This window comes from Bombus fervidus, chromosome 16, assembly GCF_041682495.2.
Source record: "Bombus fervidus isolate BK054 chromosome 16, iyBomFerv1, whole genome shotgun sequence".
Lineage (NCBI taxonomy): Eukaryota > Metazoa > Arthropoda > Insecta > Hymenoptera > Apidae > Bombus > Bombus fervidus.
In genome coordinates this window covers 5980292-6003679 of record NC_091532.1, presented here as the reverse complement: position 1 = coordinate 6003679, position 23388 = coordinate 5980292, and the positions used below count along the sequence as shown (strand labels likewise).

The 23388-nt window shown below is 39.8% G+C and overlaps 4 protein-coding genes and 1 long non-coding RNA gene across 5 annotated transcripts in view; 2 read left to right on the top strand and 3 right to left on the bottom strand.

The window, feature by feature from the left end:
- Nucleotides 1–311: 311 nt before the first annotated feature.
- Nucleotides 312–5769, top strand: LOC139995547 (uncharacterized). The gene is made up of 5 exons (XM_072019152.1): nucleotides 312–514; nucleotides 2625–2839; nucleotides 2918–3261; nucleotides 3614–4099; nucleotides 4428–5769. Exons 1-5 carry the CDS (start codon nucleotides 509–511, stop codon nucleotides 5405–5407), a joined length of 2031 nt encoding a protein of 676 aa, XP_071875253.1. The 5' UTR covers nucleotides 312–508; the 3' UTR covers nucleotides 5408–5769.
- Nucleotides 5770–6068: 299 nt separating this feature from the next.
- LOC139995553 (methionine aminopeptidase 1) lies at nucleotides 6069–8337 on the bottom strand. Its single transcript, XM_072019158.1, has 6 exons — nucleotides 7967–8337; nucleotides 7607–7658; nucleotides 7218–7456; nucleotides 6816–7038; nucleotides 6465–6740; nucleotides 6069–6394 (listed from the first exon to the last, which is right to left on the bottom strand). The coding sequence occupies exons 1-6, from the start codon at nucleotides 8075–8077 to the stop codon at nucleotides 6162–6164; spliced, it is 1134 nt and encodes a 377-aa protein (XP_071875259.1). The 5' UTR covers nucleotides 8078–8337; the 3' UTR covers nucleotides 6069–6161.
- An 866-nt stretch (nucleotides 8338–9203) lies between these two features.
- Nucleotides 9204–12290, top strand: Und (methionyl aminopeptidase und). Its single transcript, XM_072019155.1, has 6 exons — nucleotides 9204–9472; nucleotides 9926–9988; nucleotides 10061–10392; nucleotides 10467–10871; nucleotides 10948–11215; nucleotides 11306–12290. The coding sequence occupies exons 1-6, from the start codon at nucleotides 9328–9330 to the stop codon at nucleotides 11509–11511; spliced, it is 1419 nt and encodes a 472-aa protein (XP_071875256.1). The 5' UTR covers nucleotides 9204–9327; the 3' UTR covers nucleotides 11512–12290.
- A 13-nt stretch (nucleotides 12291–12303) lies between these two features.
- LOC139995554 (uncharacterized) overlaps nucleotides 12304–23388 on the bottom strand; it is a 42413-nt gene continuing 31328 nt past the window's right edge. The window contains exons 4-6 of the mRNA XM_072019161.1: nucleotides 14933–15092; nucleotides 13854–14025; nucleotides 12304–13471 (exon numbers count right to left, since the gene is read on the bottom strand). Of these exons, the coding sequence (XP_071875262.1) occupies nucleotides 13382–13471; nucleotides 13854–14025; nucleotides 14933–15092 (422 nt within the window). The 3' untranslated portion in view covers nucleotides 12304–13381. The remainder of the gene's footprint in view (nucleotides 13472–13853; nucleotides 14026–14932; nucleotides 15093–23388) is intronic.
- On the bottom strand, nucleotides 17739–20438 carry LOC139995558 (uncharacterized). The gene is made up of 2 exons (XR_011802000.1): nucleotides 19859–20438; nucleotides 17739–19810 (listed from the first exon to the last, which is right to left on the bottom strand). It is a non-coding gene; the product is annotated as an uncharacterized lncRNA (long non-coding RNA).

Here is a 23388-nt window from a genome sequence, read left to right as displayed (position 1 = left end):
CTCAGTTATTTGGAAAAATAACTCGTTGTAGGAACGATTATAGATGGGAAGATATTTACTTACGTGATACGATTAACTGCGATTCGCTTAACGCGCTTCCGTTGCACACGCAGAACGAACAAACGTAGAATTGGGAATTCTTGTGAATTTCGTGGAACCCATGACTTTTCCCGGTTACGTTCCGCATTTCGAAGCAGCTGTTATCCGTCAGAGTAAGGTAGGAGGCACAGCGTTTCGGCCTTCGATGATACGTTCGCCGGTTGCGAGTATAAATGAAGGACAATGACCTAATTGCGTGCAGAACACACAGTGCTCCCTCAATGTCCAATCATCGCGCGCGTTAACTCGTGTTCGATTATTTGTGGCCGTAACTTCCGGCACATTCTTTTCCTATTTTTTATCGTTTTCCCGTCTTTTCCTTCCAGTGAGAACGTCCAGTTGCACAGGTGATAAATCTGAAAATTGTCATTTCTTCGTTCGAGGAACTTCTTGCTCGGAAGGCGAAACGATGAAGGTAAGACGTCAGGCTTTTTTAGCATCGTTATTGTTTACCAATATTTTGTCTAGTACCTTGTTCTCGAAGAAACTTCATTTTCTACACAGCGATTTCGTACGATTCGACGGTTTTATTGAAAATAACGTAACTCTCTATGGTCGAAGTCGAGCGTGGTTTACGCGTACACCGAATCTTCTCTGTAATTTAAGAGATTTATCGACGTTTCTGATTGTGACTGAAATTACAAAAATATAGATTAGACTCCTCTTAACGATTATCCTAACTTTTGTAAAAATAAACTTTAGGTATTTATATTGGGAGCTATGAAATAATGAAATAATTCTAAAACCTTCTAACGTTAAAATAAATAATTCTCCAGTAAAGTAATTAAACAACACACGAGTATTTTATACGTACGAATTCTATAGTCGAATAATCTCTTATTCGTGACACGTATTTCAGCGTATAATTCACTTTAACAATTGTCCTTCGTACAGTTGAATTAATTTTCTTCAATTAACTAGAACTCTTCCCATTGCTATACAATTTTGCCAATTTCACTGGCATTAGTTATGTCACGGTATTCTTCACATTGTATTACGATAGACGAATATACAGGTATGCGCCTGTAACTACGCTACGATTGAAAAATCAAGTTAATAGGCCTGTCTACCCAACGTAGAAACTAGTTCCGTTATATGACAAAAAAAAGGATACTCGGTCGATGTCTGATTATTATCATTAACGGGAAATAGCCATACGTTTCTTCCTTCATCTTCGAGAAAACGTTTCCCTCCTCTCCTCTTGAAAAAGTACCGCCAGATATAGAAGACGCCTAATTATACAAAAACTACGAACCAATCACGGACGTTCTAAATATTATTAACGCGTGTAAAATCAAGCTTTCTCAATTTTTATTTTATTGCAATAGCCTGACAGGAGTATCGTCAATCATTCACGGAATTAAACTACTTGGTGGATTCCTATTTATCGTTTAACGTTATAAATCAGACGTTAAGAACAAAGACAGCAGTATGTGAGTGTATGCGAGTGTTCAACCTTTCACGCGGAATCTTCTTCCATCGTCGATAACGCGCGCTTGGCAAACGAAATTACCAAGCGGAAACGCGAGTCGAGCGAAAACGAAGTATAATCGTCGCGATGCAACAAGTTGCATCCACCATCGTCGTTTCTAATCCATTCGACCCGGACCATCGTTTCCATGCTCGGCTATTTTCTTTTCGACCTCGCTCCTCTCTTAGCTTCTTACTACCCTCGCTTTTCCTACGTCGATGTGGCACACCGTCCCACTTTGTCCGCTAACAACTCGCGGCACTTCTCTCTTCGGTTTCATTGCCGGTGCCAGCGTCTCTCAAACTATAGATACGATCGGTTAACCATACCATTGTCACGGTCATTGTTACGGCCGTTCAAATCGACGCTCGACGTAACAAGCTGAGCGGATGGTGTTGAATACCAAAGCACTTGCTTTGAAACGGATTTCAATGAACGATTCAATTTTATCTCCGCGGAATCGTAAGCGAAACACACGGTTTCCTTTCCCACCGTAGCTCCAATTGACGTAGAGTTGAATTTGCTTAAGTTGCTTTTCATATTGCTGTTGCTGTGTTAGATTCGTTTTAACGAGGCGCTAATCGCTCGCTCTAATATACCTGGTAATTAAAGAAAATAGAAAAATCTTGTCGTCTTTTATCGAAGAATATTTGAGGACCACTGGCTCGTATTACATCGCACGCGTTGACTCTACCCGTACCATAACCGCGAAGAATGAAACTAAGTGCACGTGTTGATATGCGAATACCGTAAGAGTGGCCTGGACTTCCGGTTTTAACGCGTCCGCTTTCCCGATCCTAATAAATCCTCAAAAATAATATCTTACGAACGCTTTAGAGGAATCTGCAAAAATCCATATGACCTACGTACATGAAAATTAAATGGAACGTTGAATTTCTTTAACAAAAGCCTCCGTAGAATAGAGGGTATAAATGATAAATATTGATAAGAGAAGAAGACCCACTTACCTTTTACGATGACAACTGGTCGACTGCCAATTTTTTGTTTCCCATGGAATACATATAACGGGCGCGCTCTGTTAACCAAATTCCAGACGACAAATTGGCTGTGCTGTTTGTTGGTCGTGTGTGTCTGCCTTGTCGAAGCCAGGTACAAGATCAGAAGGCCCCAGTTATCGCCTCCGCAGCCTCCTAAACTGATGTTCAAGAAATCATGGCCGATCGCCCATAGAATCTCCGTGGGCAACACGATGCACATAAATGGGAACTTCCCGCCCAAACGAATGTCCCAGAAACCGCCTAATTATAGGTGAATGTCGGAAATTTCATCGAACACCTCGTTGCTTCATCGAACGTGACTTTTTTCCGATTTGTTCTTTTATTCAAGAATTCGCAGACCACCGATGTTCAACGTGCCGCCTACCATTTGGAAGAATCAAATGCCGATAAGAGCTCCTCTAAATAATCACGCGGTTCTTCCGCAACGTCCACCTGTTAAGGAGTTCCATGCCGTGAACAAAATGCCGGAATATAGTCCGGAGTACAGGCCGGAAGCCGCTGTTCTACCACCGACACACAGGGGTGGCATCGACGACGATAAAGGACCGATTCATACCATTCCTGCACCGAATCTCAGTCCCATGGACAAGCCTTTCAATAACGAAGCGAATGCAGACGAGACGTCTCGCCGTCAACAGCCAACCGATTCTACCTATAAAGTTAATCCACACGGTTGGTTTACGTTATTTTCAGCTTCAATGTTTTAGCAGTTAAACAATGGAAATCCGCTAACCAAAAACTTGGCAAAACGAATGGATCTAAGATTTTTCATTTTGTCGATTACTAGAAACGATATTGATTAGTCTTTATCGAAAAAAAAAACACGATCGTAGTATACACGATATACGTATACGTTAATTGTTATCGATGCATAGTATATTTCTAAGTTTACGCACTACGAGTGCATTGAAATTCTAGCATTAAATATCGTATTTAAATAACATTAAATAACGTCGAAGTCTGTCTGCTAATTTTATTTTTATCTCTTCTAACTTTTTCTTTCTCGATTGTGTTCTCTTCGTAGGTTCCTTGTTGCCTAATTTCGATCTTGCGACTATCACGAGTTTGACACCCCAGAAGACTGTAACCAGTCCGACACCGGTGCAACACCAGTACGAAGTGACCGAAAGTAACGATATTAGTCAGAAAGAGTATCAAACTGTTCTGCCAACGTTCTTGCCCCCGGAATTTGCAACGCTTTCGACATTAGTAAATCCTGACTTACAAACGAACGACGTTTACTTGAATAATCATCCAGCTTCGAATATAGGTCTTATCGGAACGAACATTCAACTCGGTCAGCCGAACTTACCTATGCAAACGAATCTTCACAGTTCTCTTCACGTTGGTTTCCCTGGTACCGCTGCTCAGACTCCTTACATTATAAATCAACAAATTCCTGATCTACACGTTGGTCATCCGGCACCAGCTGGTCCTCCGCTTTCAGCCACTCAACTTTACGACCTTCTAAACAGCTTTCCCCAAAAAATGCCAGAGCAGTATCAAACAGGTATGATTCTCATCTACGATATCTCTTCTTTAGCGTTACTTTTACAGTCCAAAGTCCAGCAAATCTTGTTTCTTTTCCTCTTCGTTGATATCTAGCAATTAAATATACAAATATGTATCATTAACATAAATTTTGCGTTACCGTAAATTAAATTAGAATACGTCGGAGAAAGTGCTCTCTTCTTTTTCAAAACGCGAGAAATGGTATAGTAAGGAAAAATAGAAAATCCGACAGCTCTCATGCGTTATCCTTTATCTATATCGTACATCGACTTGGCCGAAGCGCGTCGTTCAGATAACAAGATAAATCGAAACGATCGTGATTCCAGGTCAACAGCCACAACTTCAGCAACACATACTTCAGCAGCAACTCGGTCAATTCTTCCAGCCTACCGGCGTGACTGGTTTCTCGCAGCCCCAGATGCAATCGTTCAATTACGACGAGCAAGATAACAAGGAGCAACAACAACAGCAGGTCTTATTCAACCAGGATTACGCCGCTGGCAGGGTCAATACGAATTACAACGTAGGACCGGAGTCACCTCTGAACGAGGAAGAGAACGCTGGCCTGCAACAGAACGAGGATCTCGCTTATATCGCCGATGGAAACGAACAATTGGAAAATAACATCGAGTACGAGCAGACCAACAATCAAAAGGATCAGACGACGTACTTTAACAAAGTGGCTAACAACGATGCAATGTCGACGCAATTTTACACGACGCTGCCTAATCGAGAGGCTGCAGAAAAATTAGCAGCGCTGGCAGCTGCTGGAAACGTTAACAGTCAATTGATCGGACAATTGCGAAAGCAACAGCAACAACAACAACAACAACAGGAAAATGTACAGACCGATGAAACTATGCCTCCTAATCACAAGAACGAAGAATACAAAACGAACGAGCAAATCAACGATGACGATCATTATGATCAGAATTATTACCAAGATCGAGTTCAGAATCGACAGAAACAACGACAGAAAGAACATGAACAACAACTGCAACAATACGAGGAACGGCAGAAAGAATACGACAGACAACAACAACAACAACAACAGCAACGTCAACGACAAAATCCGTATAGCAATAAAAGACCATTGAGAATTATGGTGCCGGATGAAAATGATTATAGCAATACCGAGATACAGAATGACGAGCCGAAAGAAAATACAGAAGTCGAGTACGAGTATGAGAACGACGAAGCGGATGCTGGAAATTCGCAGGCAAACGCGTCGTTCGACGGAAGAACGTCTTATGATCGATCGAACGTTGAATTTGGATCGCGTTTGAATCCTAAGAGCGGAGTATAACATTTTGTTGCGAATCATTTTGTATATATAGTTGGACGAAAATATTTATTACAGTTCTATTTATCGATCAGACTTATCTTTACGGGGATTTCTGTGTAATTTAGACAATGAATAGGGTTTCTCTAAAGCGGGAAATTTTATACTGTTTTTACAAAGTACGCCGACGAAACTTTCTTTTTTGAGATTACGATTTGTGGTTATAATTAGAATATTTATTAAATTTTCGTCGACGATACATTGAAAACAGTCGCGTGAAGGATAGTAATTTATTTAATGTTATTTATTGTCCGGCAAGTTTGTCGATGTACTCGTACTTCGTTGTAAAAAAAATGGACAAAAGATATTGCCATTGATTTAAAGAATCAATCTTTTATTTCAATTATTGCGCATCACCAATCTGAATTACACTTATATATATGTACATATGTATCATTGAGGTAATCTATCCAATATATGGTACAGGAGTCATTTTGGTTACAAACGAAAATCTACAAATATTCTATCGTTTCGAAGATCATCTCGTCCCGTCTTTTCATTTTTACAAAATTAGCCAATAGAACAGGCATACAGTAAAAAATACCGGAGTTAATACTATCATTCTACTAGCACTTACGAGGAAGGGGATTCAATCTTAAAGAAAGAAAAACAAACCTCGCACGAATAAAATTACAAAGACTTTTTAAGCAGCATAGTGATTGGGTATTCACAAAATTTGAGATGACATAAACTGGCAGTAATTTACGATGAAATACTACTATGATCGATCCATAAACCACGGCTTGCCATCATTTGTGAGTCGTTTCGTAAGAATGTCGCAACCAGTTTCGGTAACTAATAGCGTGTGTTCGAATTGTGCCGACCATTGACCATCCGCGGTAACTGCTGTCCAAGTATCGGGCCACATCTCGTCTCTCCATGTACCTTGAGATATCATTGGTTCTATAGTAAAACAGTGTCCCGGTTTCATAACACCCACAGCCTTGTTTTCTAAACAAAACGAAAACGAGTTAAGCTAAAACAGTTGATTTAAAGCGTCAATTATAAGCAGGATATTTACTCGCATAATGAGGTACGCTTGGCGCAGTGTGGAATAAACGATGAATTCCATGGCCGCAATAACTACGTACTACACTGAATCCATGCGCTTGTGCATGTTTCTGAATAATATTTCCAATTTCCCTATACTTTTCACCGGGCCGTACGATATCTATAGCTTTCGATAAGCACTCGTACGTAACTTCAACTAATTTTTTCACTTCGGGTTTCACATTACCGACTAGAAACGTCTCATTTAAGTCACCATGAAATCCATTATGATATACAGTTACATCAACTGTAAGAAACGAGAATTATAATGTTATCGTGCTTGTATTAAATCCGTATTTAAGGAGATATCACATTATAATACCATTGCAAATATCTCCATCTTCGAGCGGCCTAGTATCAGGAATACCATGGCATATCACTTCGTTAACAGAAGTGCAACAACTAGCTGGGAATTGATAATAGTTCAGTGGAGATGGATAGCAGTCTCTTTCGATACAAGCTTCGTGAACTGCTCTGTCTATCTCTGCTGTAGTAACACCTACATCACAGGCACGTGCAGCCTCGTCCAAGACTTCTCGTCCAAGCTATAGGAGTAATTTTCATTTATGTTCTCTTCTTCGTTAAAAGAGAATAAAAATATGGTTGTATCAAATTAGTAAGAACATTTTTTAAATATAAAAAATTAACGCGATCACTCCAATCGGAGTAGTCGTCAATCGACGTATTAAAAAACATATTTTAATATTTTTAATAATCGTTGTACCTTGCAAGCTACTCGCATGCCCTCAATTTCCTCATCATCAAGGATTTTTATTTGCGCAGAACCTCGTACCGATTGCTCGCTTACGGACAAACCAGTTGGATGTGTAGCATAATCTGGACGTTTGATATGTTCTGGTACTTCCCGACGAGGTTCTCTCTTATACGGACGTAATTTACCGGTATAATGATAGAAAGGCCATGGATTATACTCGTTCGAAGATTTATCTCCACCTATTCCTTCTATTAGAAACAATATTTTTGCATTTTATATGCGATCATTTAAATACGTATATATATTTGATAAAATATACATTTTTCTAGCTTTTAATTATAAATTTATTTTGCATTAGTAGAGCTACACTTTACGTAATTGTTAATTGCTAAACTCACTCGCCAATTGATGAATGACTTTGTGTGTTTTCCAGCTCCGTTTAAAACAATCCTGCAACAAAATGTGAACATGCTAAAATGATAAAGAAGTATCATAATAAATAAACAAAAATATCTACAGAAACGCTCGAAAGATCTTTTGTAAACGTATATCATTAAAACATGATATTTATTCATTTTCTTACGAAAATATATTAACAACGTTATTTATATACTAAGAATGATACTATAAGTCGTTTCAAAAATAAAAGGTACATGATCTTAATTATTATTAATTAATACCATACGAGGTACATTTAAATACCTGGTACATGTATTTATCTCTTGAACTAACCTTCAAATATATAAGGTGGTGCTTACCTGAGTGCAGAAATAGGAGCCCTGTATTCCAATTTTCAGACAAGTTGGACATTGGAGGGTGGCTATAGTTTTACAGCCCGGTGTTTCACATGTACCACAAGCGAATGCCATTTTCGTTGAAATTTTCTTCGGAAACTATGTGTGACGTGACTCGACGAATACGACACAAACGGCAAGAAGTAATTCGAGACGTTACTGTACTGTTTTACCGATGGATTTGCTTGTTAATTCGACATGGATGACGAAACTTCTAACTGCTTCTAACACAAACGAGGCTTATTTGTGGTCAAAATCATAGATCTCTGACACAGATGAGACATAGAATAGATATTGCATCTTATGGGACTCCGTGATATCACAGATGAGATACGGAATAAATCTAGTATCTTACAAGACTTTGTGTTATATGTTCTAAACTACCGATCGTCCAGAAAAAAGCAGAAGTTTTGTTACGCCCTCTACGATTTAAAACAGTCATCTGACCACATACCTGAGAAGAGAGAAAATTTCCTCTCTGACCTGACCTTAGTCGATGTATAAACAGGTGTGGTAAATGGTAAAAAAGATATTTTTCGTGGTCGGTATTTTAGAACATAAAGCATGAAATCCCTTATAATGTCAGGTCTATCTTGTACTTAATGCTTGCCTGCGATGGATGAGCGGGCTTTTCCACTCGTTGAAACCTGATGTTTCCCTTTGTTATTGGTTTGGCTAACACGGAGACTTGAGCAAAATGAACGGCCTGTTTTGTTCAAAATAATTCACTCACCACATCTTCTCGAGATACCAGCTGAATCGTCCATTGTTCGTTTTATATCTTTTCTCTAGACTATCTCTAGGGATGCGAAAAAGTGAATGGTTGATATGACATGGTTCATATCATAAAACGAGTCGGTGGCATATCCTAAGATTGTAACGTATAGCTCGAGAGCAAAAATCCTTACGATCAGAAGAGACAAGTGTTAGGGTCTTGGATTTCGTACGTAGAAAATGATAGGCAACTTGATGCCATAATTTTTCTATGTTTGCTACTCCTGAAAGTGGTGCAGCCGGGAGTAGCTTTTTGACAGATTGCGGTTATAGACCATATCTGACCAGGTACGATAAGAGCTTCGATTCATGCTTACAATAAATGTACATAAATATTTAGCCAATGTTTATATGCGTACATATTTCGTTTGTAGGTAAATATAATTTTGACGTTCGTTGTAGTAGATGCAGAGGGCGTAGGGAACTTCTTGTATTTTTCGAGGTCGGTATTTCAGAGGAGGAGGTACAAAGTTCTATAAGGTGTTGTTGGTGTTATATCTACGTATTTTGCCATCGTCAATGGTACAGCATTGTTTGGTTTCCTCTTGAAAATGGCTGCCGTATTGGACGAGGTCGGCAAATCCGCCGAAAAATTAGTAGATGAGGAAAAAGAAGAGATCGTTGACGAAGAAGATGAAACTGGTGCAGTAGAAGCTTCGAAGAAGAAAAAAAAGAAGAAAAAGAAGAAGAAGGCTGGTTCGTTACTTTATAAATTGTTGGACATTGGGTGTATAGTCGTTTATGCGTATTTGGGGATTATTAGCGTGTCTTGCACTAGTTCCGATTTTTTATTTTTGAAAATAAACACGGGTTCACATGCAACAACCTTTTCTTTCAACTCTTTCATGATGTTACTCCTATACTTCTATATAGTAATTTCGTATTTACAGGGTAACTAATAAACAACATATATTATTACTAAACATGCCCGTGAGTGATGCAACTTGAAAATTACTGTGCACATGTCTTGACTTTCTATTATATCACGGCTGAAGTTTGCTTCATACAAAATATTTCGATTTCATAATAAATCAAATTTAAACTTATGTTATTACTCACGACAAAAATTTGTGTTCAAAAATAATTTTGAGACGGAATTATCATTTTATGGACAGCACTGATCTTCCTGCCTTCATAAATATGTTTTAGGAGCTGGTGAAGCTAGCGCAGATGTTCCAGAAGGAGAAGAAACGAAACAAGATAATACAGAAGGTAACTTATATCCAAATTTGTATGAAAGACAATCATTTATGTATATAATATTTAATCTATGTCACATTGTAGAAGCTGATATAGATGCAACAGAAAATGATGCAGAAACAGAAGATGCTAAGAAGAAAAAGAAGAAACGCAAATCACGTGGAAAAACTGGAGGTCCTAAACAACAAACAGATCCTCCGACTATTCCTGTATCAGAATTTTTCCCAGATGGGAACTTTCCGATAGGGCAAATAATGGAGCATCCCTCTGCTGCAGGAGTAGATGATAGAACAGCTAAGGATCGCTTTTCTAGCGAAGAAGCACGTGCTTTTGACAGAATGCATAATGATATTTATAACGAAGCGAGGCAGGCAGCTGAAGCTCATAGACAAACTAGGAAACATATTATGAAATGGGTATGTGGTATCCATGAAATAGCTATAAAAGGAAAACGAATTAAACAATTTATATAAAATCATGATTAATTTAGGTGAAACCTGGGATGACAATGATAGAAATTTGTAACGAGCTGGAAAATACAGCAAGAAAATTAATAGGAGAAGATGGGCTAAAAGCTGGACTAGCGTTTCCAACTGGTTGTTCAAGAAATCATTGCGCCGCTCATTACACTCCGAATGCTGGCGATCCCACTGTTTTGGAGTACGATGATGTTACCAAGATAGATTTTGGGACACACATTAACGGACGAATCATCGACTGTGCATTTACATTAGCATTCAATCCGAAATACGATAGGCTCATTGAAGCGGTTCGTGATGCTACAAATACTGGAATTAAAGCTGCTGGTATCGACGTTCAACTATGCGATGTTGGAGCTGCGATTCAAGAAGTTATGGAATCATACGAAGTTGAATTAGATGGCAAAACTTACCCAGTATGTTTGTTACCTTTTTCAGATTATTATCTGTCGATTTTATCATAGATCGTTATTATCACTGATTCATGTTTAGGTAAAATCCATAAGAAATCTTAACGGTCATTCAATCGCTTCATATCGTATCCACGCTGGAAAAACTGTACCGATAGTTAAAGGGGGTGAAGCTACCAGAATGGAAGAGAATGAATTTTATGCCATTGAAACTTTCGGATCTACTGGGAGAGGAATCGTTCACGACGATCTAGACTGTTCTCATTACATGAAGTGCTTCGATGCCGGTTTCGTCCCATTGAGATTGCAAAGTAGCAAATCCCTACTCAATGTTATCAACAAGCATTTCGGTATGTATCGATTTATTAACACATTTCTAACTTAAATTTCTCTATCGAAAAACCAACAAAGCAATAGTAAAGTATATTTGTAACAAACAGGTACTTTGGCTTTCTGCAAGCGATGGTTAGATCGTGTTGGTTGCGTGAAATATCAAATGGCTTTGAAGGATCTATGCGACAAAGGTGCAGTAGAGGCTTACCCACCTTTAGTCGATGTGAAGGGATGTTATACTGCTCAATTCGAGCATACCCTCGTTCTACGTCCAACGTGTAAGGAGGTTATTTCTCGTGGAGACGATTACTGATATGTCTATTGTTCTGGAATCGCGTTATGTGTACTCATTATATCTTTTATCTGGCAATGTACAAGTTGATTTACGTAAAGTCACACTGACGGTAAATGTTATTAATAACGCGATATTTAATTATATATCTCATTCATTGTTTTCTCTTTGTTGATAGAAACACTATACAATGGTGATAAGGCAAAACATTGTGAAATATTAAAAATATGAAAAAGTTACATATTTTTTTATTTTATTTTTTAATCTAATATTGGACTATAAATAAAGGAAAATGTTTTTACGAATAGTCGAATAATCGAGGTTGTGCTAGTATCGCGAGCAACGCTCTTTTGTTTGTTGTTATTTTTCTGCACATTTATGAAGATGAAAAAAGGCATATATTATTATTGACGTTGAATAAAATATATTTAATATTTTAATTGCTCCAATATGATAATAGTCTTAAATATTACTATTAGTTTGCACAAATCGAAGTTTAATGCAGTCAACGCGATAACTTTACAATTTCTGTTTACATTTACACGTCAACTTATTAACGAGATTCTTTAGTGTTTCGTAGAATTTTTTATTACGATTATTTCCAAATATCGCGGTTACCTTTATTCTATTTCTGAAACAGTAGAAGAAGATGTACGGTGATGCACTGTTATCAATAGAAAACTTATTAAATTCGAATGTACGATCACGTTCCTATAATACCTTGATTGCAACAATATATATTTTATTCATTTTATGAATTATAAACAGTGGAGTTTAATAAATGCTGCTATATCAACCTACTGAATGTTTCTCTCATTTAACTGCTAGTAGTTGATTTTACGAGTGAACGATGGTCCCAAGGTATCGATTCTACTATTCCAATTCTATCGTGGCAAAACACTATCTCTGTACTTCGTATTCAGGTCTAGTCTTGGTATAAATTCAGGCACGATAATAAACTAACGTCGCACACATACATCTTGCACATATGTATTCGTTTTAAAATTCTCTATGCTACTCATGACTGGTCTCTTAATTACTCTAACGGTATTAATCCTTAGATGTGAAGGCTCTGAAAAATCTCGAGCACGTAACAAAGTATCGAACGACCAAGTAAACTATTTTCTCGTCAAGGCGCTCTATAAAGGCCAATCTGTTGCAAACCTCGACACCTTGTGTCTCGGATAACTAGGCGAAGTAACGAGGACACAACGCATCATACCGCGTCGCTGACACGCGTAAGCAAGTTACACGTTGATCGAGTGCTGTATACGCTGCTAACAAACCGAGTATCGGTTTTACAACGACGTTTGAGTCAGCGATCTGCAGACTTATCGTTTGAAAAGACCTGACTCAACTATGCTCGCGGATACATACACATCGTTTCGATTCACGTATTTTTCACAGATATGGAAAACAATGGTTACGGCTGTATGTACTATCTAACTAGACTAACGTCGCTTAGAAGGCGAAAGGAATCGCCTAGTGCGCGCATCCGCGCTCTCTGAGAACTTTGGAAGAGCGAGGCAATTATCTACTTTTAGCACGAAAAACGCACAAGTGAATATTCTTTGAATGAATAAATGTATCGATACATAGACACGACCTATTTTCCACTGTTTTTCGGTTCTGCGTTATCTCGCATGCCTCGTTACAATACTTTATCTTCAACGAAGACTCGTACAATCTTATTTTGTTTCGTTCGAATTCTTATCGGATTAAACATATAATATATACATGGTCAAATTACAAAATGTGACAAAAGTCGGCGTTACAACGCAATTTGATCGTTGCTCACTCGGGCGACAGCGTACGTGTCACGTTTTACGTTCGACCTTTCTTTCTGCCTCTCTTTCCTTTCTTTTCTTTTCTTGTCTCCTTTGACGTAACTTCATTGTGAATCTGTGCGAGGTCTCAACTTCGCTCTCGCTGTTACCAAAAGGTTGCTCGGTGGTTCCGTCGTCCGTTGCGACTGTTCCAGCTGAAAAACCAAAATTTTACTCCTCTAACAATACCTTCTAACGCTGCTACTTTCAAACGAAGTCCTTACTTTTCTCCTCTTCGAATATAAAAGATGTGAAGCAGTTTCTTTTTAAATATCAGACGCGTTAAAATTGATAATTAACTCTAAGTTAATTCGTAATCGCAGCGAACAAAATTGGACTTAAAGAACTGTCTCACCTTTATTCTCGCAGAAAGGAAAGAAAAATAACAATGAACGTATAGTTGATTAATAACTCAACTATTTAACTAGAAAATACCTCTGTGTATCTTGTCACGGATTTATAGGACCTTTTTCAATTTACCAAATAACCGTAAGGAAGATAGAGAAACAAAGGAAGAAAAGAGGGAGAAACACTGACTGCCATCTCGATGTGCTTCGCTCTTTGCTCGATGGCCCTTTGTAAGGCGGTTCTTGGATCGTCTTTGTAATTCTCTTCCCGATTCCTTTCAGCCTCTCTCCTGGAGGCAGCTTCCCTCTGCTTCTCGAGTGCTCGCTGCAGCTCGCTCTTCTGATTCAGCACGTTTTTGCCGCTGAAAGAAAGTGAAAACCGATGCGGTTAGCTAATTACGCGCGGCAAGCGTGCCTCGTCGCCTCGTGGTTGGTGGGCCTCGCGTGAAAATTGCCACGGTGAGAAAAACGCGCGCCAACAACCTTTCAATTGAATAGCGGCCCTGCTTAAACCGTAAAAGTGCCTGGGAATGAGTCACAGCCACGGACACGTACATAATGTACGCGTACATGTATCGTATAGGCCTAGAACGCATACACCAGCAGGAAACGATTTTCTCGATGATAGGCGTGCGAAGTGTATGCCATCGACAGCCACGCGTCTCTCTCTCACCCTTTGCCGCGTTATTTAAAAGCATAAAATAAAAATACACCGCCGTTCAAAAGTTGGCGAACGCTCGCCTATTTTGTTTTAAGATACAGATCTTTGGCTGTAGAACTTTACTTCTACGAATTTATCCGATCAATACGCGGCGTTTGTTCCATCGAACTTTCTACGATGGTAATAATCTATCGACTTTTCCCTCTATTTGTGATTTTTAATTCGCATCACAGCAGCTGCTGTTCGACCGATGCGGACTCTCGATGCCACGAGATTTCTCTATTAAATCAGACGCTAATTAAAATCGCCATAGAATAAACGAGGTCCGTGTAAACGGAGCTCTATCGCGAGTTGCGAAATTACTCGTAAATTGTGTACCTTTATACTTTATCAGACAAAATATTGAATATCGCGTTACGATATTAGTGAAATTTATTTTTAATGCCTGATACAGGATAAATTGGATTTTTTAATCAGATCAAGCAAAGCGTGCAGATTTTTATAAACGACGGCTATAGGAAAAAGGAATTTTGTTTACAGGTGCTGTTACCAGGTATTATCGACACAGGCCTTAGAGACGAGGCTGTTGGATTTTAGAAGAAGCTTACACTTTCTGATTGAATAATAATTCCCTGCGGAGGTCCTTATGGTTGCTGGAGGTGAGGTAAGGGTTGTACGGTTTTCTCGGTAAGATTAAGCCATCTGGTCCCATGTGAGGAGCAGGTGGAGGAGGAGGTGGTACACCCAATACCGGTGCCATTTTTTGTCCTAGAAAAAGAAAAAGAAAAGCAAAACGCATGGTTAAACGCTATCGCAGAGGAAAATATCTTACGTATTGAAAAATCTCGCTCGATTAACACCATGACGATCGATGACTTTAGTTTGAAATCTAACGTTTACGTGGAAAACTAAGAAAACGTAGTCCAAGTTAGGTTTATCGAAAAATATACCATAACTTGGGATATTTGAAAGGTATTTAAAAGGGTACAACTACCTAATAATTAAAGAAATGACAAATAAGATGATAGTGAACACTCACACGACGCCAACGCAGCAGCATCAGTCGTCATAATGTTAAAGAGCAGATAAAGTGGCGAAAGAAATACACAAATCGCGCCAAGTGTTTACAAATGGCTAGGTGTTTAATTTAACCAGTTAGCAAGTTTTTTCTTGCTCAAGTTACGATCTCTTTGAAAAAGTGTGTACCTGATAAAACGTGTGGTGAAAAGTAATGACGATGACGAGTATACTCGACGAACGCAGAGTACGTGTGGCTGTTACGATATCGAATTAAGTTGCAACGAAACGACTGTTTTATCTTTTAATTTCGTTTCCTGACAGGGCTGGTCGTAACGCAAGATACTGTCACTTCTTCGTGACGAGTGTGCTCGTCAAAAACGGCAAACTGGTTAATTTCATTAGAAATTCGTTTCGTCGATCGAAAACGTCACACTTATCGTTTCACGTAATGTTTCGAAAAATGGAAACGTCTCAACGTGTAATATTTACAGGCCAGTTTTGATGGTACAGACGTACGACGACCAACGTGTAAACGGAAGGGAAGATATTTGAAAGACATCGTGGTGTATGTGCAAACGTATTAAACGTACGATCGATCGAAGAAGAAGGCTGTTGGACGCGCGAAGAATCGCAACGAAAAGGAAGGAAAGACGAGGATGGCGGGAGAGAGAAGACGAAAGATCGTAGTTTCTAGAAAACAGTTTAATTCGACGACAAACTGAAGCGCGGCGAATGATAATGAATTTTTGCAGTCAGTTTTTTATTCACCCTCCAACAAAGCGATTCTCTCCCTCACGTAACCCTCCTCGCACATCGCGTCGGATCGCACTGAAGCATTTCCGGCCAAGAACCGTATCAAACAGCCAACTTCTATATACTTTTGCGTAGGGCTTCGTGTACCTGCTAATCGGATAGAGTACGCGGACCAGACCGCCACGTACCTGTCTTTTATGTCCACAATGTGACGCAAACAATGTGCTTTTTATCGCGTTAAACCGAATTCTCAAGTTGAACGGACGTGTCACACTGTACTCGCAAACTACCGTGTACCGAAGACGTGTTCTCGTTAGCTAAACATTCTGACAACGTTCCTCGATTTTCTCGCGAATTTCTTGCTCGCCACATAGACGTTCGATAATTTTTAGCGAATTTTCACGAAATTTCGAGTTGCTTTCCAAGTCGCTGTTTACCAAGATTTTACAGCGTCCATCTATTTTTCCCATTTCATCGTACGCTTCTATTGGTGGTAATTTATTTGGCGGTTGTCATCATCCTAAATGAAACCTCTTGGAAACTACACCGATCAACCTCGCTTCTCGTAATTTCATCATTGAGACGCATTTGAACGAGTGTCGACGTACAATGACAAGATCAATGTTCGATTTCCAATAGACCAATCGCGCAACTTTGTAAATTCATTTTTCGCGATCAAGTTCCCAGATTGCAAGTTGTTCGTTTACAGAGTTAATCGATGCTGCTTGCGAACTCGTCGTTTATCGCATATCTTTGTACGAAGATGAGTATCAACGACGATCGCAGCTTTAACGCGAGCAAATATGTGCCTACGTACTTACAGTGTACATAGAAGAAATATGTTCGGAGAACTATGTTTCGCGAACATGTCTTCGAACAGCGTGCAAACAGATTGGAAAAGCGACGAACCCATTCGACCAAATTCACAAATACCAGCGAAGATTGCGCCGCGATATGGCACTTTGACGATCGCCTTGAAAATTGTTGTACGTAGAAAGCGTCGTAGTTGAAATTTACCGGAGAGCAGATTTCTCGATTCAAATTCACGAAATTTCTTCGCGCGACCATATCCCGTAAATTGTTCCGTAAATTATCCTTACAACGCAAATATTCTGCTAAAGAGTTCGTGGAATTTTCGCTCGTTTTGGAATTTTTACGCTTGCCCGAAGCAACAGCCATCCTAGAAACACTCTGAACGAACGCCAGTAGGAGGAAAGCTATCGCCTAGCCGGTGTGATTTATGTCCAGCTGGAACGCATCTTTCTTCCGGTACTTTCTTCTGTTACGACCTAGAGAATTCCCGAAACCTGTTTTCTATCGTTTGTCCATTTAATCGCCGTGAAGATCTGCTCTTTCACGATGATTCAACCATATTCCGAGTTACGCGCTGCAAAAATAACATCTCGGTTTCGTAATAATTCGCGTCTACTACCTTTACGTTACCATGTAGCACGTTCTGTCTAATTGGAAACGCTCGAGTATTTGGAAAGATACCGGACGATAGGGAAAAATGTTTCGGACGAAAGTGGCACAGTATCGAGGCGGATGTACCGCGCTTTTATCTGTCTCTTCCTTGCGACTACCTCGAAACGTCTATAAAAGCTATATGAAAATTTCTCAATGGATAGCTCCATTTTCTTCTTCTTTTTGTTACATATTCTCATAGTCGACACTGGGACGTTTTCAAAACGTCGTAGACTCGTCCTTCCTACCGTCCGTTATCGAGCTACGAGGTTTAAAATTCCACGTGCCGGTGGCAGTCGCATCGACGCACACCACAGGCACATGCAAATATATTTTCCACGATGCTACTGTCGGTGTATGACTCTGCCAAAACACGGTTTTCTAACGTTTGCGAGACGATCAGACAGTTTCGAGCACAAAGTTTTTGCTAATTAACTTAGGTATTGCTCTGTCGAATTTGAAAATCTACATCTCGGTGGCGATGCTGGAGATACGAGGAGATACGAGTTTCTGGAGTCTGGAAGACGTCCAAGTGTCGGCTACAAGGATGTGTAATAAAAAATGAAAGTTTCGCTTAGAAATGTTAACGCCACCTTGACATGATGTTTCCAGGTCATCGCGTAATCAGACAGATAAAACCTTAGAATTTTCTCCTGAAAGTTAGCTCTTCGTAGATATTTTTCAAGATACTTGAACGTTTTCAGCCAAACAGTACGTAACATCAATTTGAGGCGGTTGTTGAACGTGTCGATTAGTTTAATAAAGAGACGAGTGATAAAATTGTAATAGTCGACTATATCAAAATCACTGTAAGTATTAGGTCGTCCGAAAAGTTTCCTTCGTTTCATAAGGAAATAATAGATGCACAACATTTTCCATTTTATACTATTTTATCGAATTACGTACGATCCATTTTGTTCTATCAAGATGAAGATCACAACGTTTGATAGATTAGGTTTCATGTTTATATAAAGATGCATCATTATAAAAGACGTGTCTGTAAAAGAAAAACACTTTCCGGACGACCTAATACAAGTACAGAAATGGTGTACATTGGTCGTAATCGTCGCTATGTATACGCGTTAGGTTTATAAATATTCATCAAACATATAAAAACATAAAACAAAACATTTAAAATATTCATCACAAATATAATCATTCATAAATATTCATATAAGTATTCTATACTAATCCATTTTTTGTTATGCTAAATCCTCTTTCGCTATAGAAATCGACGATGAATCGAACGAGCTGTGCGCCAGACGCACCGATCGATTCCATAAATTGAAAAGCAGAGAAACACGATGGCAACGATGTCGGAAACGTTATTCCATAAAATTATATTTCGAGATTTATCGCTAGATTCTACAATTTTCAATTGTTCCTAGGTCCTTCAAGTCGTTGCTGTTACTGTTCTAAGTACTTACAACCTTATGACGAACTATTGCTCGGTCCTCAACGAGTTAGGCAAACGAATCGTTCAGAATTCTTCCAACAAGAACGTTTCCGTCCTCCTTAACCAGTTAGCTGTTGCGACCTCTTTGAAAACTTTGAAAAGCGCCTAAAATGTGTCGTTTAATGATACTCGACGAGTATACTCGTCGAACATAAAGTACGCGTGGCTGTTGGTTGTTGGGGTTGGCAACTAACTGATTGTGGATTTTGTCAATACCACCTGTTATAGTCAATGGTCCATTATTCATACCTTCAATAAACCTAAGGAGCCACCATAAACTTAATCTCTTTAACTTGAAGGAATCTATAATCCTGTAAGTGTTTTCGGTTTATGAATGGTCCTTAGAACAGTCCTTAGGTTTATTGTGCGCTCTTACAAATTACGGAGAAAGCGGGTAGTTACCTAACAGGAAAAGCGGATTTTTCCCATGAACAATGTCACCCACGAGCCACGTTGGTAGGAGGCTTCCTCCTCTTATCTTCGTTCATTAACGTTGGCTATAACCAATGAGCATCGCGGATCGTTACCCTCACTTTTCTAACGAAAAGTGTGAACAACGAATCCGCTTTTTTCGTTCAAAAAGCACACCCATACCGAGTTTCCTCCGTAATAACACGAGAGCGGACAGTGAGTGAAGGCTCAGTTGGCAAACATTCAAAAGTTCGGCGCCAAATCGAAAGCAGTCAAAAGTCCGGCATAAGCTCGTCAACAGTAAAACACCAACTCGAAAAGAGTCAAACATCGACTCGGAATGAGTCAACAGTAAAACACTAACTCGAAAAGAGTCAAACAACTCGGAAAGAGTCAACATTCAAACACCAACTCGAAAAGAGTCAAACACCAACTCGGAAAGAGTCAAACACCAACTCGGAAAGAGTCAACAGTAAAACACTAACTCGAAAAGAGTAAAACACCAATTCGGAGAGAATCAACAGTAAAACACCAACTCGAAAAGAGTCAAACATCAACTCGGAAAGAGTCAACATTAAAACACCAACTCGAAAAGAGTCAAACATCAACTCGGAAAGAGTCAGCATTAAAACACCAACTCGAAAAGAGTCAAACACCAACTCGGAAAGAGTCAACAGTAAAACACTAACTCCAAAAGAGTAAAACACCAACTCGGAAAGAATCAACAGTAAAACACCAACTCGAAAAGAGTCAAACACCAACTCGGAAAGAGTCAACAGTAAAACACTAACTCCAAAAGAGTAAAACACCAACTCGGAAAGAATCAACAGTAAAACACCAACTCGGAAAGAGTCAACATTAAAACACCAACTCGGAAAGAGTCAACAGTAAAACACTAACTCCAAAAGAGTAAAACACCAACTCGGAAAGAATCAACAGTAAAACACCAACTCGGAAAGAGTCAACATTAAAACACCAACTCGAAAAGAGACAAACACCAACTCGGAAAGAGCCAACAGTAAAACACCAACTCGAAAAGAGTAAAACACCAACTCGGAAAGAATCAACAGTAAAACACCAACTCGGAAAGAGTAAACATTAAAACACCAACTCGAAAAGAATCAAACACCAACTCGAAAAGAGTCAAACACCAACTCGAAAAGAATCAACAGTAAAACACCAACTCGAAAAGAGTCAAACACCAACTTGGAAAGAGTCAAAACTTAGTCGTCACTAGACAAGTTGCTAATACCTATACGACTCGAACACTTTGAATCTGATCGTAAAAGACATTACAATTCGACATCGTAGCCTAATTCACGAGTATCTCCGAACATTTATATAATCAGTGAAATCAACTGTTGGAAATAAAATATATATTATAACCTGTTAACCGCAATGTTATACTAACTCAACTACCCCTATTATCCCAACAGAAATAAGGTGAACGATCTGTTCATGGCGTCGATTATTGTAATCGTAACGGGAATTTACGACTCCCGTTGACGCGTTTCCTTGCGATTGCGTCTCTCTGCGACTGGTCGACTAAACATCATCTAATGACAAAATTCGCTATCACTTAGTTGCCAACCCAATAGAATCAAGTAGCAACGCAACGACTGTTTGTTTTATTTCTTAATTTTTTTCAGCGCGATTATTAAATTGCAATTTAATTTAACAAATTCTAACTACTCTTTACACACGACGAGTATACTCGTGAAAAACGCCTAACTGGTTAAGTAGCATGGGAAGAAAGCAGTTACGGGGACAATCATAACAAAAGACCGGCGAGGAATGGCGAGGAATGGCGAGGAATGGCGAGGCACCGTTCGACGACGTAATGTCGCGGGTATTGCGCAATTAACGCGTGCCTTTTCCCTTTTTTTCCTTCGATCGTCGCGTGGGCGCGTGGGAGCTTACCGGATGATCTCGCGCGAGCACGCTATTGGCATACTAAAAAATGCAGGATCGCGCACGCAGCGAAGAAGGTTTCAAAAGTGAGTCACGGTCCGCTTACGTGAGTGCAGCCGTCTGTCGCGCGCGACTTGCTAAAAATTAACACGTCGATATCCTTGAAACGCCTGTACATTTATTTTATACGCAACAAATGGCTATACTGTTGCAATACAATATACCGTGCCTAATCTTCGTAAATTTCCTCGACGAGTTTTCATGTACTCGCGTAAATGTCGGAAAGCCACTGCAAGTCGTCGTCCTTCAGACGTTTCTATTGGGTTGGCAACTAAGTAATTGCGGATTTTGCCATTAAGTGGTAATGAAAAAATCCGCAATCACTTAGTTGCCAACCCAATACATCGAGTCGCGTCTTTGAGATAAAAGTTCACGCGCAAAATTTTAAGGTCTTCCTAACTAATTCCGAGGGTGGTTAATTCGATCTTAATTTAATTCGTCTAGTAGTCGGAACGAAACGCAGATATAGGAAAATCGTGAAATAATTTCGCGCCTAACGAGCTGCGATTCGCGATAGAACGAAAAAAGAAGAAAGCAGGAGGGTTCGAACTCTCGCGACTGATCGAACCGCGCGGTTTTGATCGAATTCGCGCTACCAACGAGCGGATCCTTTGTGGATTCGCTGAATTAGGTTCCTCGCGAGGCATCTTCGTCGATTACTATAAACCACGGAACCGCTTCCAGCGAGAGCTGCCAAGAAACGAAAGTAAAATCCAACATCTCGTAAAATCGTTTTCTACTCTGTGCTTCGTTCTCCGTCGATTTTTTTCTTTTTTTTTCTCCAGCGACCCGAGAAAAACAACCTGCCAACCCACGTGATTGTTCTCGAATTATCAGTCGGCTACCGATTTCTACACTCGACTTGGATACTGCGGACTTTCCTAACGTCTGTCGACGATTTGTCAACGATCCAGTTGCACAGATTCCGAGAACGCGGCGATTTTCGTTCGGAAATCGATTATACAATTTACGTGGACGTAAATAGCGCGTGATCGCTGTCAACCCGGAACCGTAAACGTTAAAGCGTTCGATTTCGCAACGCGGAAACGGTTCTACGCGAATAATCGAACCGCTTTTGTCGATCTATCGTCCCCCTTTCTGTACTTGTCCCGTTTCTCAACAATCTCATAGCAATAGCTTCGATCGCCCCGAAGAAACGTTAGACGCAAACAAGGAAACGTTAGAAATCGACAGAAAAGAAGGTAGCGCGACTGGTTCGATTCCTCTTCCAATTTACACAGCAAACCACTTTCTTTCGTTCGTATAAATTCATCAATCGTTGACTAACTATGACAAATTGATCAAACAGATGCTAATATCTAACAATAATTTTTATCGATTAAAAACATGAACATCGAAAGGACAAGTTACTTTCGCGATAGTCGTCTAACTTTACGCGATCCTCGTTTGCCAATTACCATCGTTTCTAATCGCTAAAGAAATTTCCTCTCAGCCTGTGTCGTTACATCGACGAAAAAATCAGAGAAAACTGCAGGTTGTCCTTGTCCTCCGATAAATTCAGATAAGCGGAATTCCAGAAGAAAGTAACAGCAACGCTGGTATATCTGGTTGGAGCGCGTCAACCAAACGCTACAGGATTGTCGAGCGAATCACAAAACAGCAAAGCGGAGCGAGTTATCTCGAAACTGAACGCGTTGCAAACACGCGTATATCGTTGACAAATTTGGAACGCCACGCGACGCGATTAATTTTTTATCGAAAGCGACTGATCGATTCGCCAAATCCAGGCACCGTGGCCGCTGCCTTTTCACAGATTTGGTGCGTCTGGGCTGGTTGGAAGATCGGCTGTAGATAGGCGAGGGCTGTGCAAGGGGCAAGGGTGAATGCAGCGGTGGGGGAAAATAAAAATGTAGAGACCCGGTCAGGATGTAATTTTGAGGCAGATGTGCGGGTACGAGAGGGAGATCATTGCACCGCGAGCAAGGAGCAGCTGAAGTAGCGTGAGAAAATGCGGCGACCGCTCCAGCG

Bases quoted from the DNA above. Each gene is read 5' to 3' on its own strand.
- LOC139995553 (XM_072019158.1), bottom strand. From the start codon at position 8,077: ATGGCATTCGCTTGTGGTACATGTGAAACACCGGGCTGTAAAACTATA. The intron at 7,659-7,966 runs GTAAGCACCACC...ATTTTGTTGCAG, and splicing joins GCTCCTATTTCTGCACTCAG to GATTGTTTTAAACGGAGCTG. The intron at 7,039-7,217 runs GTACAACGATTA...TTACTCCTATAG, and splicing joins GCATGCGAGTAGCTTGCAAG to CTTGGACGAGAAGTCTTGGA.
- LOC139995547 (XM_072019152.1), top strand. The intron at 2,840-2,917 runs GTGAATGTCGGA...CTTTTATTCAAG, and splicing joins CAGAAACCGCCTAATTATAG to AATTCGCAGACCACCGATGT. The intron at 4,100-4,427 runs GTATGATTCTCA...TCGTGATTCCAG, and splicing joins GCCAGAGCAGTATCAAACAG to GTCAACAGCCACAACTTCAG.
- Und (XM_072019155.1), top strand. From the start codon at position 9,328: ATGGCTGCCGTATTGGACGAGGTCGGCAAATCCGCCGAAAAATTAGTA. The intron at 9,989-10,060 runs GTAACTTATATC...GTCACATTGTAG, and splicing joins GAAACAAGATAATACAGAAG to AAGCTGATATAGATGCAACA. The intron at 10,872-10,947 runs GTATGTTTGTTA...ATTCATGTTTAG, and splicing joins TAGATGGCAAAACTTACCCA to GTAAAATCCATAAGAAATCT.